General features: G+C 37.4%; 1 protein-coding gene across 6 annotated transcripts in view; it reads right to left on the bottom strand.

Moving 5' to 3' along the window:
- The window catches only part of tead1 (TEA domain transcription factor 1), a 45,977-nt gene extending 26,484 nt beyond the window's left edge, over positions 1–19,493 (bottom strand). For 3 of the 6 annotated variants that reach the window (XM_023332214.1, XM_023332216.1, XM_023332217.1), the window contains exons 1-3: positions 19,223–19,492; positions 18,628–18,756; positions 4,151–4,403 (exon numbers count right to left, since the gene is read on the bottom strand). In XM_023332214.1, coding sequence (XP_023187982.1) covers positions 4,151–4,298 — 148 coding nt within the window. In that variant the 5' untranslated portion in view covers positions 4,299–4,403; positions 18,628–18,756; positions 19,223–19,492. Of the gene's footprint in view, positions 1–4,150; positions 4,404–18,627; positions 18,757–19,222 lie in introns of all 6 variants that reach the window. The other 3 variants (XM_023332212.1, XM_023332213.1, XM_023332215.1) reach the window with 2 other exon arrangements.
- Between the last annotated feature and the right edge of the window lie 1,970 nt (positions 19,494–21,463).

The raw sequence follows: 21,463 nt of genomic DNA, 5'->3' as shown, positions 1-21,463 counted from the left end.
CATGTTCTGACACCTGTGCCAAGATACTGTTACTTTTAAATGACAGGGGGATAAATGTGGAATAATTTTTTAAAACATCAAATGCACATTATTTCAAGTATATTGCTCGTATTACATTTACTAGCAAGACTGGGTTGAAAAAAGACAAAACCAGACTTCTGGGATCATTTATGTTCAATTTGTTAAATTGTAGTTCGTCCATTTTCCCTCTTGTTACTTCATAAAGCTTTACTTGTAGAGAATCCGTTTTGATGTTTAGAAAGACTACTAGAACATTTATGGTAATGTTGTTTAGGGTAGTTTTACTACAACATTGAAACAATCGTGATTATTATAATACCATTCATTCAAATTTACATTTCTGTTATCACATGACTATTCATTACCAAGAAGTGAGACCTGAGTTTGAGTCTTCATACTGACACAAGAAGGCTGAATAAATAACTTCCCATAGTTTTATTAATTCCATTTACACTTTCAAAAGTTACTTCTTTTAAGAAACAACCCATAAAATAATTGGTACTTTTTCACCATCATGGTGTGTGAAAACACGGTAGTTCCTTACTGACAATAGCAGGCGAGCAAACGAGGGATTATTCTAGAGGTGTGTGATGCCTTTCCTGCAATGAAGTTCCTCACACTCTATTCTGAGTGAATGCAGGTGACTAGGGGAGCCTGAGCTGATCCCAGAATTCCTCATTATCTGCCCAGCAGGGGGGATCAGGTCCGCTCGCTCCGTCTCGGAGCATGCTTGGCCCGATGAGACGAGCCCCAGAGGAGCACAGCACTGGGCCATCAGGGGCAAGCCAGGTCTGCTCATTATATCTAACTCATCCTTGGCATCTCTGCAAACCAAGTGCCACTTAGTTCCCACAGGAGGGGTCTGAGCTGGACCTCTGATGAGATGGCAGAGCAAACAGCAGAATGATGATAGGAAAAGCTTTACATCAAAAGACATGTGGATGGAAGCATAAGATCAGATCATCAAACTGCATAACATTTTGATTTGGGTCCTTATTATATAGAGTCAATTTTATTGGAAGACTTGAAATTAATGGTTTGATTACTGCCCTGCAACTTTTTATTAGAAAACATTAGATGTAATATAATGACTATTATAAACTGCTGATCTTTCCTAACGTCCCTACCAGAAACGCACTAACAAATGGGACTAATGTTAATAAATATGCTGAAGTATTAGCATATTTGTCTACAGATGGCAAAAAAATCTGGTTTACTTCTGCTCGACAGTAACTGGTAGATATTTGACAATGATATTTAGCTTGCTGGGTAGAGCAAATACATAACCCAATGAATAAACATACAATTTGAGTGAAGCGTGTTGTGTCACTTATCAACTCTATTTCTAGGATAAATGAATGCAGCCGCGCACAGCAGGTAAATTATGCAAGTGCCGCATCTTGGGCCTTTGGCTAGTTGGTGGTGTCGTCCATTTTGAATCACTTTAAAAAAAAAAAGCATATTCTCCTAAGTAAACTGCGGCACTAGCGAAGCAGTAAATGCAGATGTAGTGTCTTCCAGCGCTGCCACAATTAGCCCCAGACAAAAGGCGCAGTGCCAGCCAACACTGGTCTCGGCACATTCGAAGCCCTTCAGGTAAACACCACAATAGGCTAAGAAGCAGAAATTAGAAATTGTTTTGTACTGCAACACGGTTGCTATAGTGACTGTTGCTAATTAACTGCACTCTACCCCAGGATAACAAAGGGCTTAAGGGCACTCAGGGCAGCTCTTGTGATGAGCTCTGTGTATGGAACACTATGCCATCCCCAGAGTCTCTAAACTACAAAATACCTGTCTTCTTTTTGCCACTATTTACTTCAGATGCCATGAGAGGTTTTCTTTGGCACTGGGTGTGTTTTAAGAGCTGCAACCGTAGCTTGCATCACGATTGGAAAAATTCTTTGTCGTTTTATGTTAAAGACAAACATATTAGAATGAAAGTTAAATTCTCTGAAGTCTTCAGTGGCATCTAAATCACAGTCAAATTAGTCAAAATATTTCCAAGTATCACCGTCATTTGGCAAACAGGTATAATTACAAACTGTTGAATTTGTCTTTCCAAAAGTAATGAAAAAGTTATTTATTTCAGTCAGGTAGCCTACAGTATGCAGCAACAGGTGATACAAGTTTACCTTAAAACAACTCTGCAGAGGTTTTATTTATTCTTATAATTGCAGCCCAATGTTCAACTTCATCTCTGTGGGCACAACATAAAATCAGGGCCATTTTTAGAAAGTGTTACCAAAGGTATGCTGTCAGCTAAATCAAACAAAAAAAGTCAAGCAAATACAGTCACTCTCAGTGGTTTAAGAGAACAAGAATGTGGAACAAAATGTCCAAACTCATAATAACTCTAATTTCACTGACAGTTTTAAAAAGGTAATTTAATGGAGCACTCTGATTCAGAACTGTCAGCAGCAGCGCTGTCATGTTTTACTGGCTTCTTTCCACAATCTAAAGGGCTCAATGACAAATTGTCCACAATTTTGAGCACATACTGGATTCTTTTAACAACACTCCTCACACTAAACAGATTGCTTTTGTTATAACAGTGGATGGATATCTACTTGATGGAGGTTGGGAATAGGTTATATTTTCTGTTATAAGACTGCTGCAAAAACGCATCGATAGTTGCAAAGCTGAATGACAAGTATCCAGTAGTTTGCAACACATTACCACCAAATTTTGATTTACAGAGACAGAGTACAATGGCATCATCAATAACAAAATAAGTGCTCAAAAACATCCCCATTTCTTTTATCTAGGTATTATTTTTGCCATTTTCATTTTGTGCTTCTGTCTCCTCACCCATCAATGTCTAAAAAAAACAAAAAACACTGTACTGGTGCCTCCTGTAGTCCTCGTGCTGTAAGAAAGGGACACAGCCTGAGGCCACTGCTACTGGCGGGACATCTGTAACTAGATCCAGAGCACATCTGGTAGGACAAACCTCCGAACAACGATGCAGATGTTTCCTCAGCATGAACCACAAATAAAAAAAATGTCTTTCAGCTTGTTTCAAAACACAAATGTTTTCTGAAACAAAAAGAGACACATCTGACAGGGTATAATTATGTATGCAATTTAAATTGGGTTATTTAAGTTGACGAGTCGCAATTATGTCAGAAAGGGCATGTGAATATTGTTATATGATTTTTTTACACTAGTATTAAACAGAAACATGCCCTCCTTTTAGGATTGTTTATTTGTAACTAGAATAAAATTGACCTGCTTTTATTCACAGCAGAAAGCCGAGTTTATGGACAGCTACACTCTGGGCTGGAAAAGCTGGAGGAAAGGACTGTAGGGAGGGAGGTGTTGTCTGAGCTTACATCTTTGTAGTGGCCACTGAGAGGTCTCAATGCAACTCGTGAAATTTACATTTTGTTTGGCCGGAGGGGTCGCATGACAGCTGCAAGCTAATGCTCAGCGGGATTTTCTGCTTTCACTTCACACTGACAGGCTGAGAGACAGTCCAACACCACAAAAAGAAATATTCCCTCTTTCCATGACATCACCCAGCCAGGAACGGGGAAGGGGGAGTGGAGGGTGAAGCATAGAGGGGGGAGTACAGCTGGTGGCAGCCGTGGTACCATCTGCTTCTGGCTAATAGTTCATGTTGCTTTACTCATAAACGTGCACTCATGTGAACCATGTAGTTTGGCTGTATGGTCACCACTGCACCATATTTTACTGAAAAGCACAGCTAAGGATCTAAGAACAATATTTGGAAAATACCAATGCTCACCTTTTGGATACAGACACTAGGTCTTAAGAGGAACAAATATTTACTGTAAGTGTATAATCTTTCCTATGACCTAGAAACAATCTCAAAAACAAAAAAAAAAAATCAAGAAATGTTTTAATTAATTCCTAGGACAAAAATGAGATAAAACCTTTCACAGCGGTAACCAGCAGATTTCGTGCCCGTCTGATGGAGCCAATTCATTCTTGATGGTAAGCTTATCATGTTTTTGCCTCTAGCTTCAGATGAATAGAAGATTGTCATGTTGATATTCTCAACTAGATTCCCCAAAAGGAAAGAAAAAACAGTCCAAAACACAAAGCCCATTTTTCTTACATTAGAGGAAACAGATGCACTAAAGTCACACACATCCATACTTACCATACATCTTTCCTTCATCTGACAGAATGATCTTCCTGCGACCACATGGAGGATAGATGGCCAGGGCTTCCTGGAAGCTCTGCTCTATGTCAGGACTCCAGACCCCTTCGGCATCGTTGTCCACAGGCTTGTCCGCCGAGTCGCTCATCTGTTCCAAGTCCTCGGCAGGGCTCTCGCTGCCACTCCAGCTGCTCGGATCAATCTTGGCGGTTGGGTTCTCCAAGCTGAAGCCTGGAGCAGACTAGGGAGAGACCTGGAATTCCCAAACCAACACAGAAACCCAGTCATCATTAAACAAAGTACAGCAGAGGACCTCTGTTTGCAACAGTACACACAGTACTAGTTAGTGTTAGTTTCTGGAAAAATTACAGAAAATCAAGTACGGACAGACAATCAGTGATTCGACTAGAAAAAGAAGATTTAGATATTTAGGGGATTTTAACATGTACTTGCAATAGCTACAGAGTAATCATAGATAAAGAGTGTGATGATGGGTAGAAATCAAGTATACCCAGAAGCAGCTTTCATTGTATACCAAAGAAGTATTTAGAACACCAAAAGAAGAGGTTTTAATATGTTATTAATTATGTAAACCAGCAGATCCTCAAAGTAATCCCATTTTGTGATAAATTTGATATTCCTCATTTATATAAATATCAAAAATCAACATTTGGTACATTCCTGGACTTTCTTTGACCTTTAGTAAATGAGTCTGAAGTTCAACTAAAAATGTGAGATAAGAATTGTATAAGCAGCAGAGAGATGTATATCTCATGATTTATGCAATACATAATGAAAAAGTATGATTTATTTTAAGTGGGGTTTTTTATCATTCCATATTTATTAGAAACTACAATATCTTAACTTCAAACAGTTTAGAGTTTTAAAGAACACCTTTATTCTTTATTTCTCGATCTCCTTTTTTTAAATTTAATCTTAGACCTGTGATCCTAAACAACAGTGGCAGAGAATACTATTTATTAAAGTGTGTAAATACTGTACATTGCTAAAAAATAAATTAAACATATTTCCAGCAACCATTAAACCCATCTTATCAAATAATGACTAATATTTGTCTGAAAACAATCCCATACTCATATTTCTAGATTTTCCTTGAACTTTTTAAAACATCTGGACATTCAAGTACTTCAACCCTCCATTTATCTATTTGGGTTCTCTTACCTGTGTCCTCCACAAATCATGAAACTAAATGATGCTGTAGTTGTCTTTTGGCACAGAGGAAGAAACTGGAGCAAGCTCCAGCAGAAAGATGTGTGGTGAGACGTGAAGAATATCACAGGCTTCGGGTAGGAGGAGGATCAGATGGACGTAGGCCTGGACAGAGTCAATGAGCTGAACACATTCTTCAATGGGTTCAGTTCAGCAACAAGTTCATGATCCTCCTCATCTGCCCCCAGTCAAACAGGCATCCTACCCTGCTTTAGAGCTGTAGCAATACACTAATCTCACAATACAATACGATGTGTTATTCTGCTCATGATAAGATATATATGGGTTTATATCTATCGATCGATATACTGTGTATATATATATATATATATATATATATATATATATATATATATATATATATATATTGTATATCTTGATATTCAGCAAACGATATGATTCGATACGATTCAATACATGTACAATTTTCTGAAAGATTTTAGAGGGACAGAGTGATTTTGGTGACATTTTGTGACTATTCCATAGACTTGGATTGAATTAATTGAGCTGATGTAATAAATGTTTTTGTTATATATTTGCTTCGTTTAAATGTTAATTGTGTTGCTTTGTGTATTTGCTTATGCAGGAAAGGAACTTTTTTTGTCTTATTCACTTATATTAGACAATATAATTCATCCATTTCATGTCATCACTTAATTCATTGTAACTGGTTGTTTCATTACATGTCATTTTTAATGTGCAACTGGGTAAAAATGTCATGTATGATAGCTGTCATTTAATTCATGTGTATTTGACATAACACTCAAAGTAAGATTTAATGTATCGATACTCGTGGATGAAAAATCAATACTTTGAGGAAATTTTTTTTATAAATATCATAGAATCAATAAAATTACACAGCCCTACCCTCCTTTCACCCACAGCTTTCCTGACACACCTCAAATGTTTTATGTCCACTTCAGCCATAGGTTCTTCTGCTTCTACATTTTTGTCTTCAATCCAATCAGGAGATGCTGCTGCTCCCTTTCCCTCCCTCTTTCACTTGTCTGTCAGTTGAAGAGGCAGCTGGAAAGACTAAACTGAAACAAGACTGCAGGCCCAGATGGTGTCAATGCCAGACAGAGTCTTGACAGCCTGTGCAGAGCAGTTCTGTTGGATTCTGCAGTACCTCTTCAACCTTAGTTTGACCCAAGAGTTGCAAAGAGAAGGTTCCAGTTTTGTGGAAGACATCCTGCCTTGCTCCGGACCACAGAGAGCTCACCCATTTATCCACAATGACTATAGACATGTTGTCTTGACATCCCATATTATGATGACCCTGTAGAGACTCCTGTTGGCCCACTTGAGTAAGTGGGCCAATTTGAAAACAGGCACATATCAGGAGCCTCTGCAGTTTTATTGCCATGGAGTTAGAATTAAAGATGCAATCACACACCTGCTTCAATAAATCCAATGCCATTTTGACAAAGCAGGGAGCACAGTGAGGATCATGTTGTTTGATTTCTCCAGTGTATTTAACACAATTCAACCTGATTTGCATTTTCAAAACCTCCTGAAGTCACAGGTGGAGGCCTCAACAAACACCTGGCAAACATACCACACTAAAGGGTCTAAACGGTCATATGTCTGGCCAAGTGGTTACCAACACAGGAGCACCACAGGGAACTGTACTCTCACCTCAGATTTCCAGCACAAGACACAGTCCTGACATCTGCAGAAATACTCGGACTCTAGGATCTTAGCAAGTCATTGACTTTTGTCAACTGCATTATAAACTTAATTTGACTGCATTGTCATAAGATTAGGATCAAACCGGAATGTATGTAGAGCAGCCGCCCTGTATACAGAGGCTATTAGTCTTCTGTGTATGTTTTAACTGACCATTTCTACCCATTTCCTGTCTGATCTGCTGCAATTAAAGGTTACCATTTCCAGAAAAACATTTTAAAAATTTGAAATGTATGTAATAAACGCAAATCCGCCTATATACGGTAATTTAAATATCTTAGACTGATTTGATTACATATTTATCAATGGGGCTTGTGTGTGCTGAGATGAAATTTGCTCTGAATTGGCATGATTTAAATAAACCACAATCAATCCACCATCATCGTTTTAAAAGCATATAGGAACCATGCTATGTGTATTTCATAAAACAGAGTGGGGCCCAGACTTTCACTCCAGAAACCATTGCTTTAAACCAGATTGGATTATGTATGAATAAATAAATGGTACTAACTTTTCAAAAATACAGGTCTTTGGCATAAATGAAGAAAAATGTAATTTCCTAGAAGGCAAGTTTTCTAAACCTACTCCAGGTAACAAGTTCTTAGGTATTAATGCATTAATTTAGTACTAATTGACCAAGGGATCTCAAGGGATTACTGGCTGCATCATCCACACTTGTTACCACTGCAATTTCCAAATCAATGTAGCCGTCTTTACTGTATTTGTTTCCACTTCATACGGACTGTGCAAACTGAAATGTTATTTAGCCTTCTCATCTATTTTTTCAGCTAAACATACAACATAGAAGATTGCATATCAGGCTGTGAGCTCAGTTAAACATCTGGAGTGCAGAGACTGAAGGATTTAGCTATTAACATTTAGGAACTTCTCACAATGTTATTACAATGTGTTCTGATTTTATCACCACAAATTATATAATGCATAAGAAAGACTTCATTAAAAATATTACTGGTCTGGTTGTCAACCAGTTACTGCCTTTAAAAAAATACTTAGAATTTAGTCCATTTGATATCAATGCACTGATATCAGTTTCAGTTCTTAATCTTCCCTGTTTTCCAGACAACTGCTTCCTCCCATAGCAAGATCCCACTGAAGCAGTGCACACTGTCAGGAAGCAGGAATAGTAGCATATGTTTCTTCCAACATGTCAGTGGATGAGGGGGAAGGGGGGATGGGAGCAAGCTGTTGAGGGGAAAAAAACCTCCCAGAGAGCTGAGGGAGCTTTTACTGAATTCCGTTTTTGTGTGGTGTCTGCTGACGCTGCAGAACTAACAAACTGATGAGGGAGGGGAAACATTCCCATTTCAACCACTAAAAGCCAGGGACTTTTTCTAGATCTCTGCCTTTCATCCAAAAAAACCCCCCCAAAAAATCATGAACTGAACTTCTAATCAAATCCAGCTTCCATTTTAGAGCAAAGTCTGAATAAAAAAAAGAAGTTTGTATGCACTATAACCCAATATAAAATATGACTTAGGTACTGAGAAAAACTTCTTGAAAAAAGATTTTCCACCTTAACTAAGGATAAACTAAGTTTCATATCCTATGTCATTAGTAAGATTAATGTATTGTACTGTTATTCTCACATGGAATAGCTTTTCTTTCTATAAATGAAAAAGCAGGTAAGGAGAGTCACTTCAGACTGCCAGTCCATTGAAGAGGTGCAAGAGACACGCAGCTAAACTCTCATGTTCACCTCGGATTTTTAAATGTTTAAACAGTCATTGCATATTTGAATTTGAAATACTTGAATACTTCACTTGAATATCTTGAAAAATAGCAATTTGCCTTGTACAGGTCAGGTGGAAACACTGGAATGCATTCCCAAAAAATTGAATGGCTTTCTGGGAGGTTTTGGGGGGATTAAAACTTAATACAAATGTTTTAATAAAACATGCATATTTCTGAAAGAGGTGCAAGGTAAATGAAAATGGCCAAACCACTGCACTGAGCATGTAGTTTTTGCTTCTCTTCGTTGTATGTTTCCTTTTATGAGTGCAATAAGATCTGTCCTTATTAGCAATACAACTTTTAAAACCCTAACTTTCTGAAAAATAGTTTTAAACGGATATAATCAATTCCAATGTCTCAAATTTACTGTTGAATTTTTAAAAAAAGAAGCCATTTTGAAGTTTTGTTGCCATTGATGTGTGGCTTTTGCCCTTCCATCAATGGAAATGTAACAAGTCGATTGGTTATTTGAAGAAGATGGCTTCTTCTTTTAGCCACATTTTTTTTAGTATTGAAACTTATCAACTATAAACCGCGGGATATAAGCTGCAGGTTCACTTTGCAGTTCCTGTTTTTCTCCTAGGTCAGTAGTCTGCTTTGACACAAGCTAAACACTATAACAGTTCAATGCAGTATCAACAGATAACCACAATCACAACATGACTCACAGCATGATCACCGACTGAGTCTTAATGGTTTCAGAAGAGTAAAACCAACATTTTTAATTGTTTTCAATTAATGAAACATCTATTAATGGTATGGGATTGTATAAAACACATTTCTTACAATAAACTAAGAGCTAAAAAAAACTCCATGGATATGATCAACAACATGTTACATAGTTGTCTTGCTTGTTGGGGTTTGCTGACACTGCGGCTGCTTTGTTTACCTGTAGGGTAATGTTTGTTGATTTGTTGTCTAAACTTAGCCACAATATAGGCAAAAATTGCCCACAACATATATTTTTTCTTCTCAATTAACTAAATTTGAAGCATCTGCATCAACAAGATGCTTCTGCAGTGTTAAACATGTGAATAACCTAGCAATTTTCAATAGGAACGGTCTCTTAGTGCTGCAGAATCTGCAGGCTAATTACGTCTGTCAAAGGAAGGTATGAATGTCACCCATGGAAACACTTGCAGCTTAAAAAATAATTGCATACTTCTGTCTTTGAAGGCTGCACACCATAGAAATGGCCTTATTTGTAAGATACGGTGGTAAAAGACGGCACGCAATGTGAGAACTGAATGCGGTAGCTAAGCAGAGTAGTAGGTGTGACATGGAATTATAGGAAATTACACTTACTGTGAGATTACATAAACCACTCACCAAGCTGGAATCCAGCTCCTTAAATTAAGAGAAGCCATTTCACCCATCAGACAGATCAGGGTAATGAAATAGCAGATGAGAGGTCTCAAATGTAATTTTCCATGTGGAGTTCTTTTGTGCCGTTATCTCAGAGGGTGCAATAATGATTCTGTGAATGACTTTTGTGCACCCCATAATGGCCCACACAAGCTAAGGCCACAATGTGCAAAACTGTAATTACCATGTGATTTCAAAACTCGACATTTTTAACATGTTGTAAAGACATATCCTGGCCTCTGCATAATTATGACAGCAATGTCAGATTTATTCCCCTTTCATGAAAGTAACTAACTATGAACATTAACAGTGATAAAGTGTTAAAATTCCACTTTTTATGACTGAACAAGAAAAAAAAACAAATGAATTACGGTACCTTGAGAATCACATGTTTATGGAATGCAACCCTTTACAGTAGATCTTTGAGGACCTTCAGATGCGGTTCATTGGACAAATAAAGCAAAGAGCAAAATTCTCTAAATTCTTACAAAATGAAAGTTGAGGCATCCAACAACTGTTGAATACCGATTCAAATCACGCACAGAAAATATAAAGCAAGAAACATTTTTCAAAGAAGTTTTTGGGAAAAAAAAAGTGTATATTGCATAATCACAAACAATCCCAATGAAGACTCTGCACCAACACCTTCCTCTGTACTAGAGATTCCTTAAAGTAGTTTTGCAAATAATGCCTAAAAGTCCAGCAGATGCTAGAAAGCTCACTTATGCCGCCTTTGTTATTGACAACAGCCTGGTGCTTATTTCATGCCTCTTTGAACTGGCAGGCGTAAGTGCCAGGAGTCTGTCTGATATCATCTTTCTCAAACATGAGGCCTGTATCCAACTACCCAGCAACCATCAGGCTCCGCAGGATCAATCTTTGTTTTAGATTGATTTACAGGTTCTGTCAAAGCAGCCCTCTACCTGTCTCAGTCTAAGGAACGATAACAACAAGATGTAGACAACAGAGAGACACTAGCTGTCCAGCAAACAGGTGTAAGTAAGTCTTTCCAATGCTGAACAACAACAGAAAAATTGACTATAAATCTGCAATGACAAAATCTTCCTCTTTGAAGACAGAGAGCCGCTCTGCCAGTAATATTAGACTATAAAAAAAGGGACAATTTACTATTCAAACATAAATGGAATGATAGCCCAGGGGGCATTTGCCTATCAAAAATGTGCAGTGCATTCCAGGCGGCGTGAGTCCATGTCACAGTGGCGTGGAGTGTGAGCGGAACACATAAAGCTCAGGAAATTAAAGCTGTAAATAAAGGTCTGTCAGATAAAGGATCTCCTGACAGTTATGAGAGCAAAGCAGGCCGAGGGCTGGCTGCTGGCTCGTTCAGGCCGCGTGCGGACAGGCACGACAAAAACAAATCATAGTGATGAGCATGAAGGCCACCATTTGCATTTGTTGCTGCCTTTCTTCTCTTTCTTTCTGCTTCTATAACCATAATTTGTCCCCTCGTATCTTTCTTTTGTTATTATTTTCCGTAAAAGACGAGTTTTTCCTCCACACTACAAACTCTTTTGCTATAAGTTCTGTCATTAAGATTTTGATTAGTATTTTGAATTTTAGTAAATCCAGTTCAAGTACAAACTAATTGTTTATTCTATGGCTGAGACAGGGATACCAGTGGGTGCAATAAAATATAATATTCCTCAAGTATTTTCTGAAGATCATCAGTAGAAATAGAGTAATGGATATAGATGCAGCAATTGATTGGCTAGAGATTGGAATCTGAGAACTTTCTCTTAAATATTTTTGTTTTTTTTTCCTAAATTCAGTGAATGTATTAAAACTAAAGGCTCATATTATTTTTTGGCTAAACTAACAACCATTGCTTTGAGGCACATTTACTATGTGTAACCTGAAAACTGGTATTAACCAGGAAAAACCTGATTGGTGCTACTCTACCTATCATACAGACAAGGTGTCTCACATTTTCTATCTCACAAAGACTTTAGAGATTTGTTCTGTTTTCTGCTACTACATATTGTTCCATTTCCTTAGTCTTAGCTGATTTTGCAACATGATCAAACATGTTGGAATACCTCAGGTTATGTTTATTCCTGTTTGCAAGATTACACAACATTAGGATCCTAATATTTGACTAATCACAGAAGATCAAATAAGAAAGTTCCTGAAAGTTAATAAAAAGACTATTTTTTATTTAACAATATGCCAATAATAAACCAGTGACTGGTTTAGAAAAAAGATGGCAGCAATTAGAGATATTTCAACTTCATTTTTCAGAAGAAAATGTTGAAAATTAGTACTTTTAAGACTATATATTTGCCCTAGATGCCACAGAAAAATTTTGATGCTGACAGTATAAATCTAAGACCCTTGTTGAAATGTTTAAAAATATTAACCAATTTGCCAAACCAAACAGAAAAAAAAGAAGATTTGGATGTTGGATGGCAGCTCCCAGCTGCAGAGTGCTGTAACAGACCACAAACTAATAAACCAGACAAAGTCATCATATTCTTTTTTAGAAGCCTACATTTAGCTCTGTCTGTGCCTTTCACTGGACCTAGGATAACTTCGGGGCACAAAAGAACCTCTCTGATCTGTGTTAGCCATGATAACAGAACAGCTGTCACTGATAAAATCTCGTGCAAAAATTTGACCCAAGCAGTGACTGGGAGTATAGCTGTTGTGCGACAAAGATTATTCATAGACACAAGCTGCAAAAAATACACAGTTTCCATAAATGAAGCAACTGGATGCCTTTTTTTCCTTTCACTCTGAAGAAGCTGAGCATCGCTGCTGCCTCTCTGGTCAGCCACTTAGAAAGGAAGTTATTGAAGCCCAGATTTCCTGCTTTCATTGCGGCTAAAAGCTAGAAGTGTTTGTAGTGGTTTCAGAAACTGACTCATAAAATGATTCATGGAGTACATATTGTTTTTTGTGTGTGTGATGAGGAGGAAGCTCATTTATTTGTCTTCTTAAAAAACTGTGTAATAACAGAAGGGGAAGAACATATCTATCATTTAAAAGGTTTTGAAACACTAGAGACCAAATGAGGGATCATGGAGCTGAAATTCTTGAACACAACAAATGATTAAGGCTACCACATTGTAAACAGTGCAAAGTGGGTTACATTGTGTTGACTTCAAACAATAAGGGTGGATCAGTCATTTGATGATTTATTTAAAGCAACACTAGAAAGTTGGTAAATTTAAGACGCCCATGAACAGTGAAACTAAAAACACCAACAATTGCCAACTGCCTACTTTCTAGTATACGACTTTCTATTAGCGGTGCACCAATCAAGGTTTGGTGGGCCAAGAACGAATTCCAATATTCTTTGAGGTTTGACCTGCCATTTCTAATTTTGGCCGATTTCACTAAAATTAGATAAAAAAAAGGGACACATAGAAACTTATAATCACCCTTCTTTTATTTTAATTCAACAATTAAAGATAAAAACTAGCTGCAGGTCCCTGTATACATTTGTTTTTAAAACTTATTCCCACTGTGAATGAACTTGAATGAACTCTCTAACTATGAATGGCAAAATGTTGTATTGTTTATAATTGTGGGGGAAATTACAGCAATAATTATGATTATTTGTGAAAACAGCCAAATCTAATCTGCAGAGGAGGATAGTTTGGAATGTGATTTTTGATGTGTGAATCAGTTTTTAACTTAATTTATGTTCACTAGAGCATAAATTATTATCACCTGAAGATAAAACTGAATGCTAATATTGTGTGCTGTTTATCTGCCGTATTTATTGTACCTGGTGTACTGAATCTTATAATACTTATATAAAGTTATAGTTAGTTTATGATGTTTTATGTTTGTAGTGAATGTAGCTCTGACTGTATGCAGAGACACAGGTGTGTGAATTTTTTTATTCTCTTTATTTTAGCTTCCATCATTACCGCAGTAAAAACAGGCAAGTTATGTAGAACAGTGCGGCAGGACACCTGAGAGAGAAACATGTAAATGACACGTCTGGTTCCTTTTCACGTCTAGAAAATTGAAAACATCTCTCATCAAAACAGGAAAATAAATCATGCCCTTGTCTAGAAAAGAACACAGAGGGCTTATATCAGAGTTTAATATATTCATTACATAAACTCTCATATAAGAGTTCAGGTAATGCAGCTAAAGTTTTCAATGTACCAAGCAGAAGCTGTAAATTTAAAGGCGTTTTGTGTTTATTAGCCTCCATGTCAAGGCAGAACAAAAACAAAAACCACATAATTATTTGAACACTGCTTACCAGGTAAATAGCTACAAGATTGGCTACTATTTTGATGACCTCACCTTTCTTTTACTGTTACCTAATTAACATTTTTCCCAGATTTTTCCTTCAACTTTCTCCTTTTTTTCCCTCTTTCTTCTGATATGGTTAACTTGCGGTACGTAGCTTCACTAAATCTGTTATATATAGTGTGTGTTGAGAATGCCTTTTAAATGCCTTTTGCTTTTAAAATTTCTTTCAGGATTGTCAAGATAAACAATAGTGATCTAGTTGTTGGAAACTCCTTTTACACAAGAAACACTTAACTTGCTTATTTTAAACAACTATTTCCGTCTGAGTAAACCTAAATACGATGTTCTACACAGTAAGCACAAAGAGCAAAATAGGTGAGTAGTATTCCAACTGAGGTGGTTGACAAGGTCAAAGTGCATGTAGTAGCTGACATTCAGTTTATGGCAGCATTATTGGAGCAGATTTACTTAGATGACGTCAGTGGCTCTGAGCCAGGTTTTCCTTTTAAGGACCACTCTCCATGGGCCTCAGCAGTCCCTGCTGAAACTACTGAGCAGCAAAGCGTACTCTGAAATTCCCTTTCTAGATCAAGTTTAGCTCAGGGCACACACACGCTGGACGCCTGCAGGAGAGCAGCTCTTCTACCATGACAGGGGAAAACTGATGTTTTGATGTGATTCAGCCACCAGCACCCCATCCGATCACACATTTAATAACTGTATCATTATTCAAACTAACACAGACAAGCTCTTTCATAAGAATAATTTGAGCATTATTTCAGTTCCAATTTAGACACTGTTTTACAGCGTAGTTATATAAGGACTAAGTCTGAAGTTACAAATCAAGTTTAAAACGGGCAGAGACTCTGAAATCCTCCACACAAAAATAAACTATGCTAAAGTTACAAAAAGGTACCATTAGTGTACGACGTTATGTGCCAAGCAATGACACTGTTCTGGACACTTTTGTTCAGCACATCACCTACAAAACATAGAAAATAAAAACTTGAAGTGATTCTGCACCTACCTCTTCCACTGTAGTTTTACTTAAGAAATATAACAAAGTGGAAACTATGCTCACAGATCAGTTACATCCTCGCTGCCAGACCACAACACCATTCATTCACATTGATCTATCAGGGTGGTAACAAGTGAAGAAATTAGCAAAAGCACACGGGCACATAGCTGCAGCCTCTATTCCATCAGAGAGGAGCTTTGAAAGGACGGACTTTTATTCACAGTCAGGCTTCATGCCAGCGATGCGGACACAGACATTTTTAAAAGAAAAATATTCTACGATTATCAGTTTGTGAGTATTGTAATCTCTAATATATGTTTAGTTATGTTGGTAGTGTTAATATATTTTTTAATTAACAGAAGTGCATCAAAAGATCAATGTGTACTTTTTATATTTTAATACTTTTAATAATTGTCGTCTGTCAATATTGTATGCAAAGACAACGGGATTTGCAGCCTGTGTACGTTATTTGTAATATCAAGAAAAAAAAAACAGAAATAAAACAAAATTGCCAGAGTAAATTACATCTTTGACAAAAATGTGCTACAAAATAGTTATCTGATACAACTTCTGACCAAAATGCTTTTCTTAACAAGAGAAAGAAAGAGGTCTCACTTGGCTCCAAGAAGTAACATAATCCACTCTGTGCTTCACAAAAGCACATTATTCTGTCCACACTTCATCTCAGATAGACTACACTGTGCAGCTCTGCCCTCTGACCTGGACAACACAGCGAGAAGAAAGCCAACCTCAACAATGAGGATGTATATCTCTCAGCTCGAACCCTTCCCTTTCAGAAATGTATCTGGATCTGCCTCCATAGACAATGATCCAACACAAAATTCAAAATTTAGATTTTAAATATACTTTTATTCATGCATATTTGCCTAAAAAATTTGATTTATTGTAATGCAATGAACAATATGGGCTAATTCTCATCATAACAGTGAGTGTGTTCTACGTTGTCTCCTGCTTTAAGTGCATTAAAGTTGACCAAAAAATAAGTTTCAGAGTTTTTTGCTCTTCCTTTGGTCTTAGTTTCTGAGTTGAAATCCACAGCCAATGCAGGCACAATAAGCTATTCTTGTACAAATGTTATGCAGGCTTCTCTCCAACAGGTCCACTGGTTGCATGGTATAAAATAAAACAAAGCCATTGTTTTTTTTCCTTCTTCTTAGTAAGCTGATATACTGTGACATGTCTATGGTTACACCTGACAGCAATCAAACTGATTTCCAAAAACTAATGGTAAGAATTTTATGTTCTTTATAAGATTTTTAAAAAGTTGCAAAAATGTGACAGGTTCAGAGAAACCCCTTGCACTCAGAGCATATCAGTTAGTCTTTTGCAACTGTTCCTATTTCCATGTAAACATGTTTGTAACCTAAATGAAGCATTTCAAAACAGAGCTGCCAAGTGACCAAATAGGTTTGTGTGATTTGATGCATCGTTCTCGCCTAAACTAATATTCTATAAAAACAACTTGATTGAATCACATCAGGCTATCAGAGATGTGTCAGCTGTGGTCTGATGACCCGTTTGTTAAAGCAAACCAAATTTGAGAACAGAAAGTGACAAAGGTAGAACAGATAAAGCGTGAAATCCAAAAATATGTAGGAACTCAAAAACTACCCGCCCATATCCAAAATCTTATCTAGTTTTTATGTCTGTACATCTGCATGATTTATCCATTGATGTGTTGCATCTCTTAGACTGTTGCAGAAAATGCACAAAGAGTCCATTAAAAAAAAATTGCATGTGCTTTAGTTTACTTAGATTTAGAGTCTTCCCAGTAAAGTTAAGGGCAAAAGGCATGTGCAAAAAAAATTTATGTAAAGCATTGAAAAGTATTATTTATCACATCACAACCATAAGCTTATGTACTCTGTACAACAAACCAATACGCAGTAGCGCATATAACTGTTCCCCTTCCAGCTGGACAGCGATCCTAAATATATAAATCAAAATCAAAATGAAAGAGCTTAGATCAAAGCATATTTGTGTAAGAATGGCCCAGTCAAAGTCCAGACCCAAATACAATTACTAATCTGACTGCTGTTCTCAGATGCTCCCCATCTGATATAAATGACGTTGAGCTAAGGTAAAGAAAGACAGGCAAAATATTAATTCCTAGATTTTCAAAGCTGATAGAGACGTACTGCATAATACATGCATCTGTAATGGCAGCAAAATGTTGTACATATTATCTATTCAGGAGGGCTTATTTTGGGTTGCAAAACAAATATTGAAAAACACATTGTTTCAATTCTACTTCACAGTTTTGTACAAACTTTAAGTTGGCCTATCACACAAAATATATACAGGTTTGTAGTTGTAAGCTGACATAATGTGAAAAAGCTCAAGGAGTAAAATAGTTTTGCAATGCATAATTTTGTATGCATGCATTTGTGTTATAATTTGATAACGAGTGTAATTTTGCTTTCCTCTAAGATTGTTTTAGTATTAAGCATTTCCCAAAAGTCAGAGAAATAATGAGGTACAAAAACTGAAAAATTATAATTGCACCAATTGTAATAACACAAAAAGAGTAGCCAATAAAAGCTGAGCTCCATTAAAAGTATTTCTTTATAAAGGAGAAAAGTTTTCCCCAGAGTCCAATGTGAGTGGATGAAATCAGTGTTACGGAGTTGAATTGCAGCTGAACAGGGAGGGGGGCACTCTAGTTTTAGCTGAGCAGGCATTTCCCAAAGCAGAGAAAGGAAAAGGACAACAGTGAAGGAAACCCCAAATTAAAGCGCTATAAACTCCATATAGTCTGGTCTCAGTTCAAATAAGTCGCCACAGGGCGTTTTATAGCTTCAATAAAAGGAATACTCGGTTGTAAAAAGGAGGGAGTTGCTGATAAATTTAGTTAAATTTCCTCTCATTAACAATAAACAGGAAAAATCTCGAGAGATCCCATTTTACCACGGTTTCAGAATATTAGAAAAAAGGGTCACAGAATGTGCAAAGCTGTTAAACTCAGTTACTCTGTTCGGACAAACAAGACAGCTTTGATATGAAACAATAAGGAGTTTTTTTTTTCCCCCCCCACTGTTCAGTAGGTTTTGTAACAACATGGAGAGCAACACACGGGCGGTTGAGAGATAAAATCACAAGCAAGCGTTCAAAAAAAAAAAAAAAAAAACACGCACGCACACAAAACAAACAAAAAAGAGGCGATACTTACAGGGTAAAACTTCGATGTCGATTTTAAAACAGCGCCGTCAGCCGAGCTGAAGCAACAAGTCTCCCCGCCGCGTTTCTTTCTTTCTCCGAGGTGGTCCGAAAATGCTCCCACAACTCCCGGCCGAGCCAACTACGGAGAGGAAAACAGCAACGTTTTCAACCGTCATCTTGTCCCAAAAAAGAAAAAGCTGCAATTCCTCTTGTGTGTTTTAATTTTTTTATTCGCCCTTAATCCAAAAGCGAGTTTTCCCGGCAGCCTGACACGGGTCAAACGCCACCAGAGGCTTTTATAAGGGGCGTAGGATCAGGGCTTCTTTTCAAAAAATGTGAAAAATGTCAAAGATTTTCGCTGCCGTGTCAAAGCCGTGGGCTACAGCAGAGTGTTTAAAGTGAGCACCCTGTTGCAACAGCGGCCATCTATCCCCACCGAGGAAACAAACGACCAAACCTTACTTCACCAGATGGGATATTTCCTAAATACTTGCATAACATAACATTTTAATACATTGTGCAGTCACTCTAAGACACCTAAACTAACCCTCGGGAGCAGAAGTCTACAACCAGTTTGCATACCTGCAACTACAAATAAAACTTACCTCGTTATTGATATCTCATTTACAAATGTTCCTTTCTTTTGCTAATGTGATGTTAGTGGGTATTTTGAATACTATGTCAAGTTATTCTAGTGTTTCTGGGCCAGCCAGGAAAGGTGTAGGTGAATCGCTTCGCGCACTGACAGAGATGCGAAGAATGTTCGGAATGAGAGCAGGAATGAAATGAACGCAGGGAGCGAGTTTGCGCCGGGGCGGAGCGAGAGGTGGCGTCATCCCCGGGCCCAGCGGCCAGCAGCCAGCCCGGGCAGTAGGCAGCGGCAGCAGCAGCGGCGGAGCGGCAGCAGCGAAGCGGGGACTGGGAGGAGGAGGCACTAAACATCCCAGGAGCTGACGCCTTCAGGGGACAACAAAAAACTCCGAATTCTTAGCTTCACAGAATGAAACCCGCTGCATGCCGCAGAGGGAAAGCCATAAGAAGGACAATGCAAATGTTGTTTTCTCGCTTTTAATCACCACTTTACAGTTGAAAAGTTGCTCATGCACTGCAATCATTAAACTTTTTGGTCCAATTGGGTTCCAGTTCAACATACATAACACGCCCTCATTTGGACATTTACGGTAATAAGGTTATAGATCTTATCTTATTTACAGTCTGAGATTCTGAGTTGAAATTTTAATATGTAATACATATATATATTTTTATGAGAATACATATTTCACCAGGTGCTGCTGAGCTGAGCCAGGGATATCTACTCTGTTGAATGTTGCATTGGATAGAAATAAAATTAGTAATTACGACACAAAATGTGTGTAGAAAATACCACAGATACTCCCCCATGTCCGATGAAAAGACGCAGCTTTAAAACTGAAAAAAAAGAATTGACTAAATTTTTATAACACTTTCTCAAAACAAAGCAAACACAAAAAACTATCCAAATCCACCTGGCTCTATGAGAAAATATAAGAGCTCAATTTTTTAAAATCACGAATTAACTTCAACCGAATCATTTATTTATTTATTTATTTATTTATTTATTTATTTATTTATTTATTTATTTATTTATTTATTTATTTATTTGCTTTGTTGGTATCAGTTAACACAAACTCCATTTTAGGACTGTTTTGATTCTAATTACGATGGGCTTGATTCCATTAACGAGAATGATTTCAAACACAGCGCGACAGGAAACAGTGAAAACACACAGCTCCAGTCCTGTCTGAACAAGTTGTTCATCAGAAGCCAGGGTTTTGACACCGATCCCCACGAAGAAATGTCTGTATGAAGATGGACGACTGCTCCTGTGAGGACATCCATCAACACCATTTAATGTCTGTCTCTGCATGTTCGGGTTTAAGAGACCAGTGCTTTTCCATCCAGCTGTCTGCATAGTGAAGTAGTTCCAAACATCAAAGCAACTAATATCATGTCACCCAGAAAAATATTGAATAGTATATTTGGTAAGACACTGAAGAATGTTACAGTGCAGCTGGAGCCAACACTGGCAATTTGTCAGCTAATGTTGCTTAGAAGCAGTGTTGTGTTCTCAGGCCTCAAGATTCTTGTGAAGTTGTATTGGTTCACGTTGTGATTTTTATAGCTTAAAAGGTGCTACATAAATTAAATTTTATTTACTTACTATATTCACAAGTGTCCAGTGTCAGAAAAGAGGACATATAAGAGGTTTTGAGTCATTTTCAGTGTCATCAAATACTGGAGGGACAGAATTTGCTCGGTTGTTTCACCAAATGATAACTGCTAAACTATTGAAAGAAATTAAATCTTCCTGTTTGCGGTGGCTGTATTAAGTCTCATCATTCTCACAAATAGTAAAGAAGAATAGTGACTTTTTGTTTAGTCAAAAAGAGGTAGTGTGGTGTACATTACGCTCTTGTTGTGTAAGTTGCATTAACTAATTTATGAGATCAGAGACCATTGAGTAAAAGTGAAAAATCTGTTGAGGATTTCTGCTGCTAAATGTGTTTGTAAAGTTTTTAGTGCTCATAAAACCTAGTGTTGTTCTCGTCATTAAGACTAAATTTGGACAGGAAAATAGGAATAAAAAAAATGTATTTTGGGGCTGAATATGAGTGATGACTGGCTGAGCTTAAATCACCAAAAAAAAAAAAGATGTCATGGACTTCTGGTGTTTGGAGAAACTCCCTACTGTACCTTGGCCACAGTTTTCAATTTTACATTTTATTACAATTCAACTGGAGAAACCTTGAACAAGTTTAGTTTGCTTGGAGTGGATGGGTGTGAACAAACTTCTTCTCTTTCAAAGG

Source organism: Xiphophorus maculatus, chromosome 4 (genome assembly GCF_002775205.1).
Source record: "Xiphophorus maculatus strain JP 163 A chromosome 4, X_maculatus-5.0-male, whole genome shotgun sequence".
Lineage (NCBI taxonomy): Eukaryota > Metazoa > Chordata > Actinopteri > Cyprinodontiformes > Poeciliidae > Xiphophorus > Xiphophorus maculatus.
The sequence above is the reverse complement of the archived record's forward strand: the minus strand, read 5'-3'. Positions and strand labels throughout refer to the sequence as shown.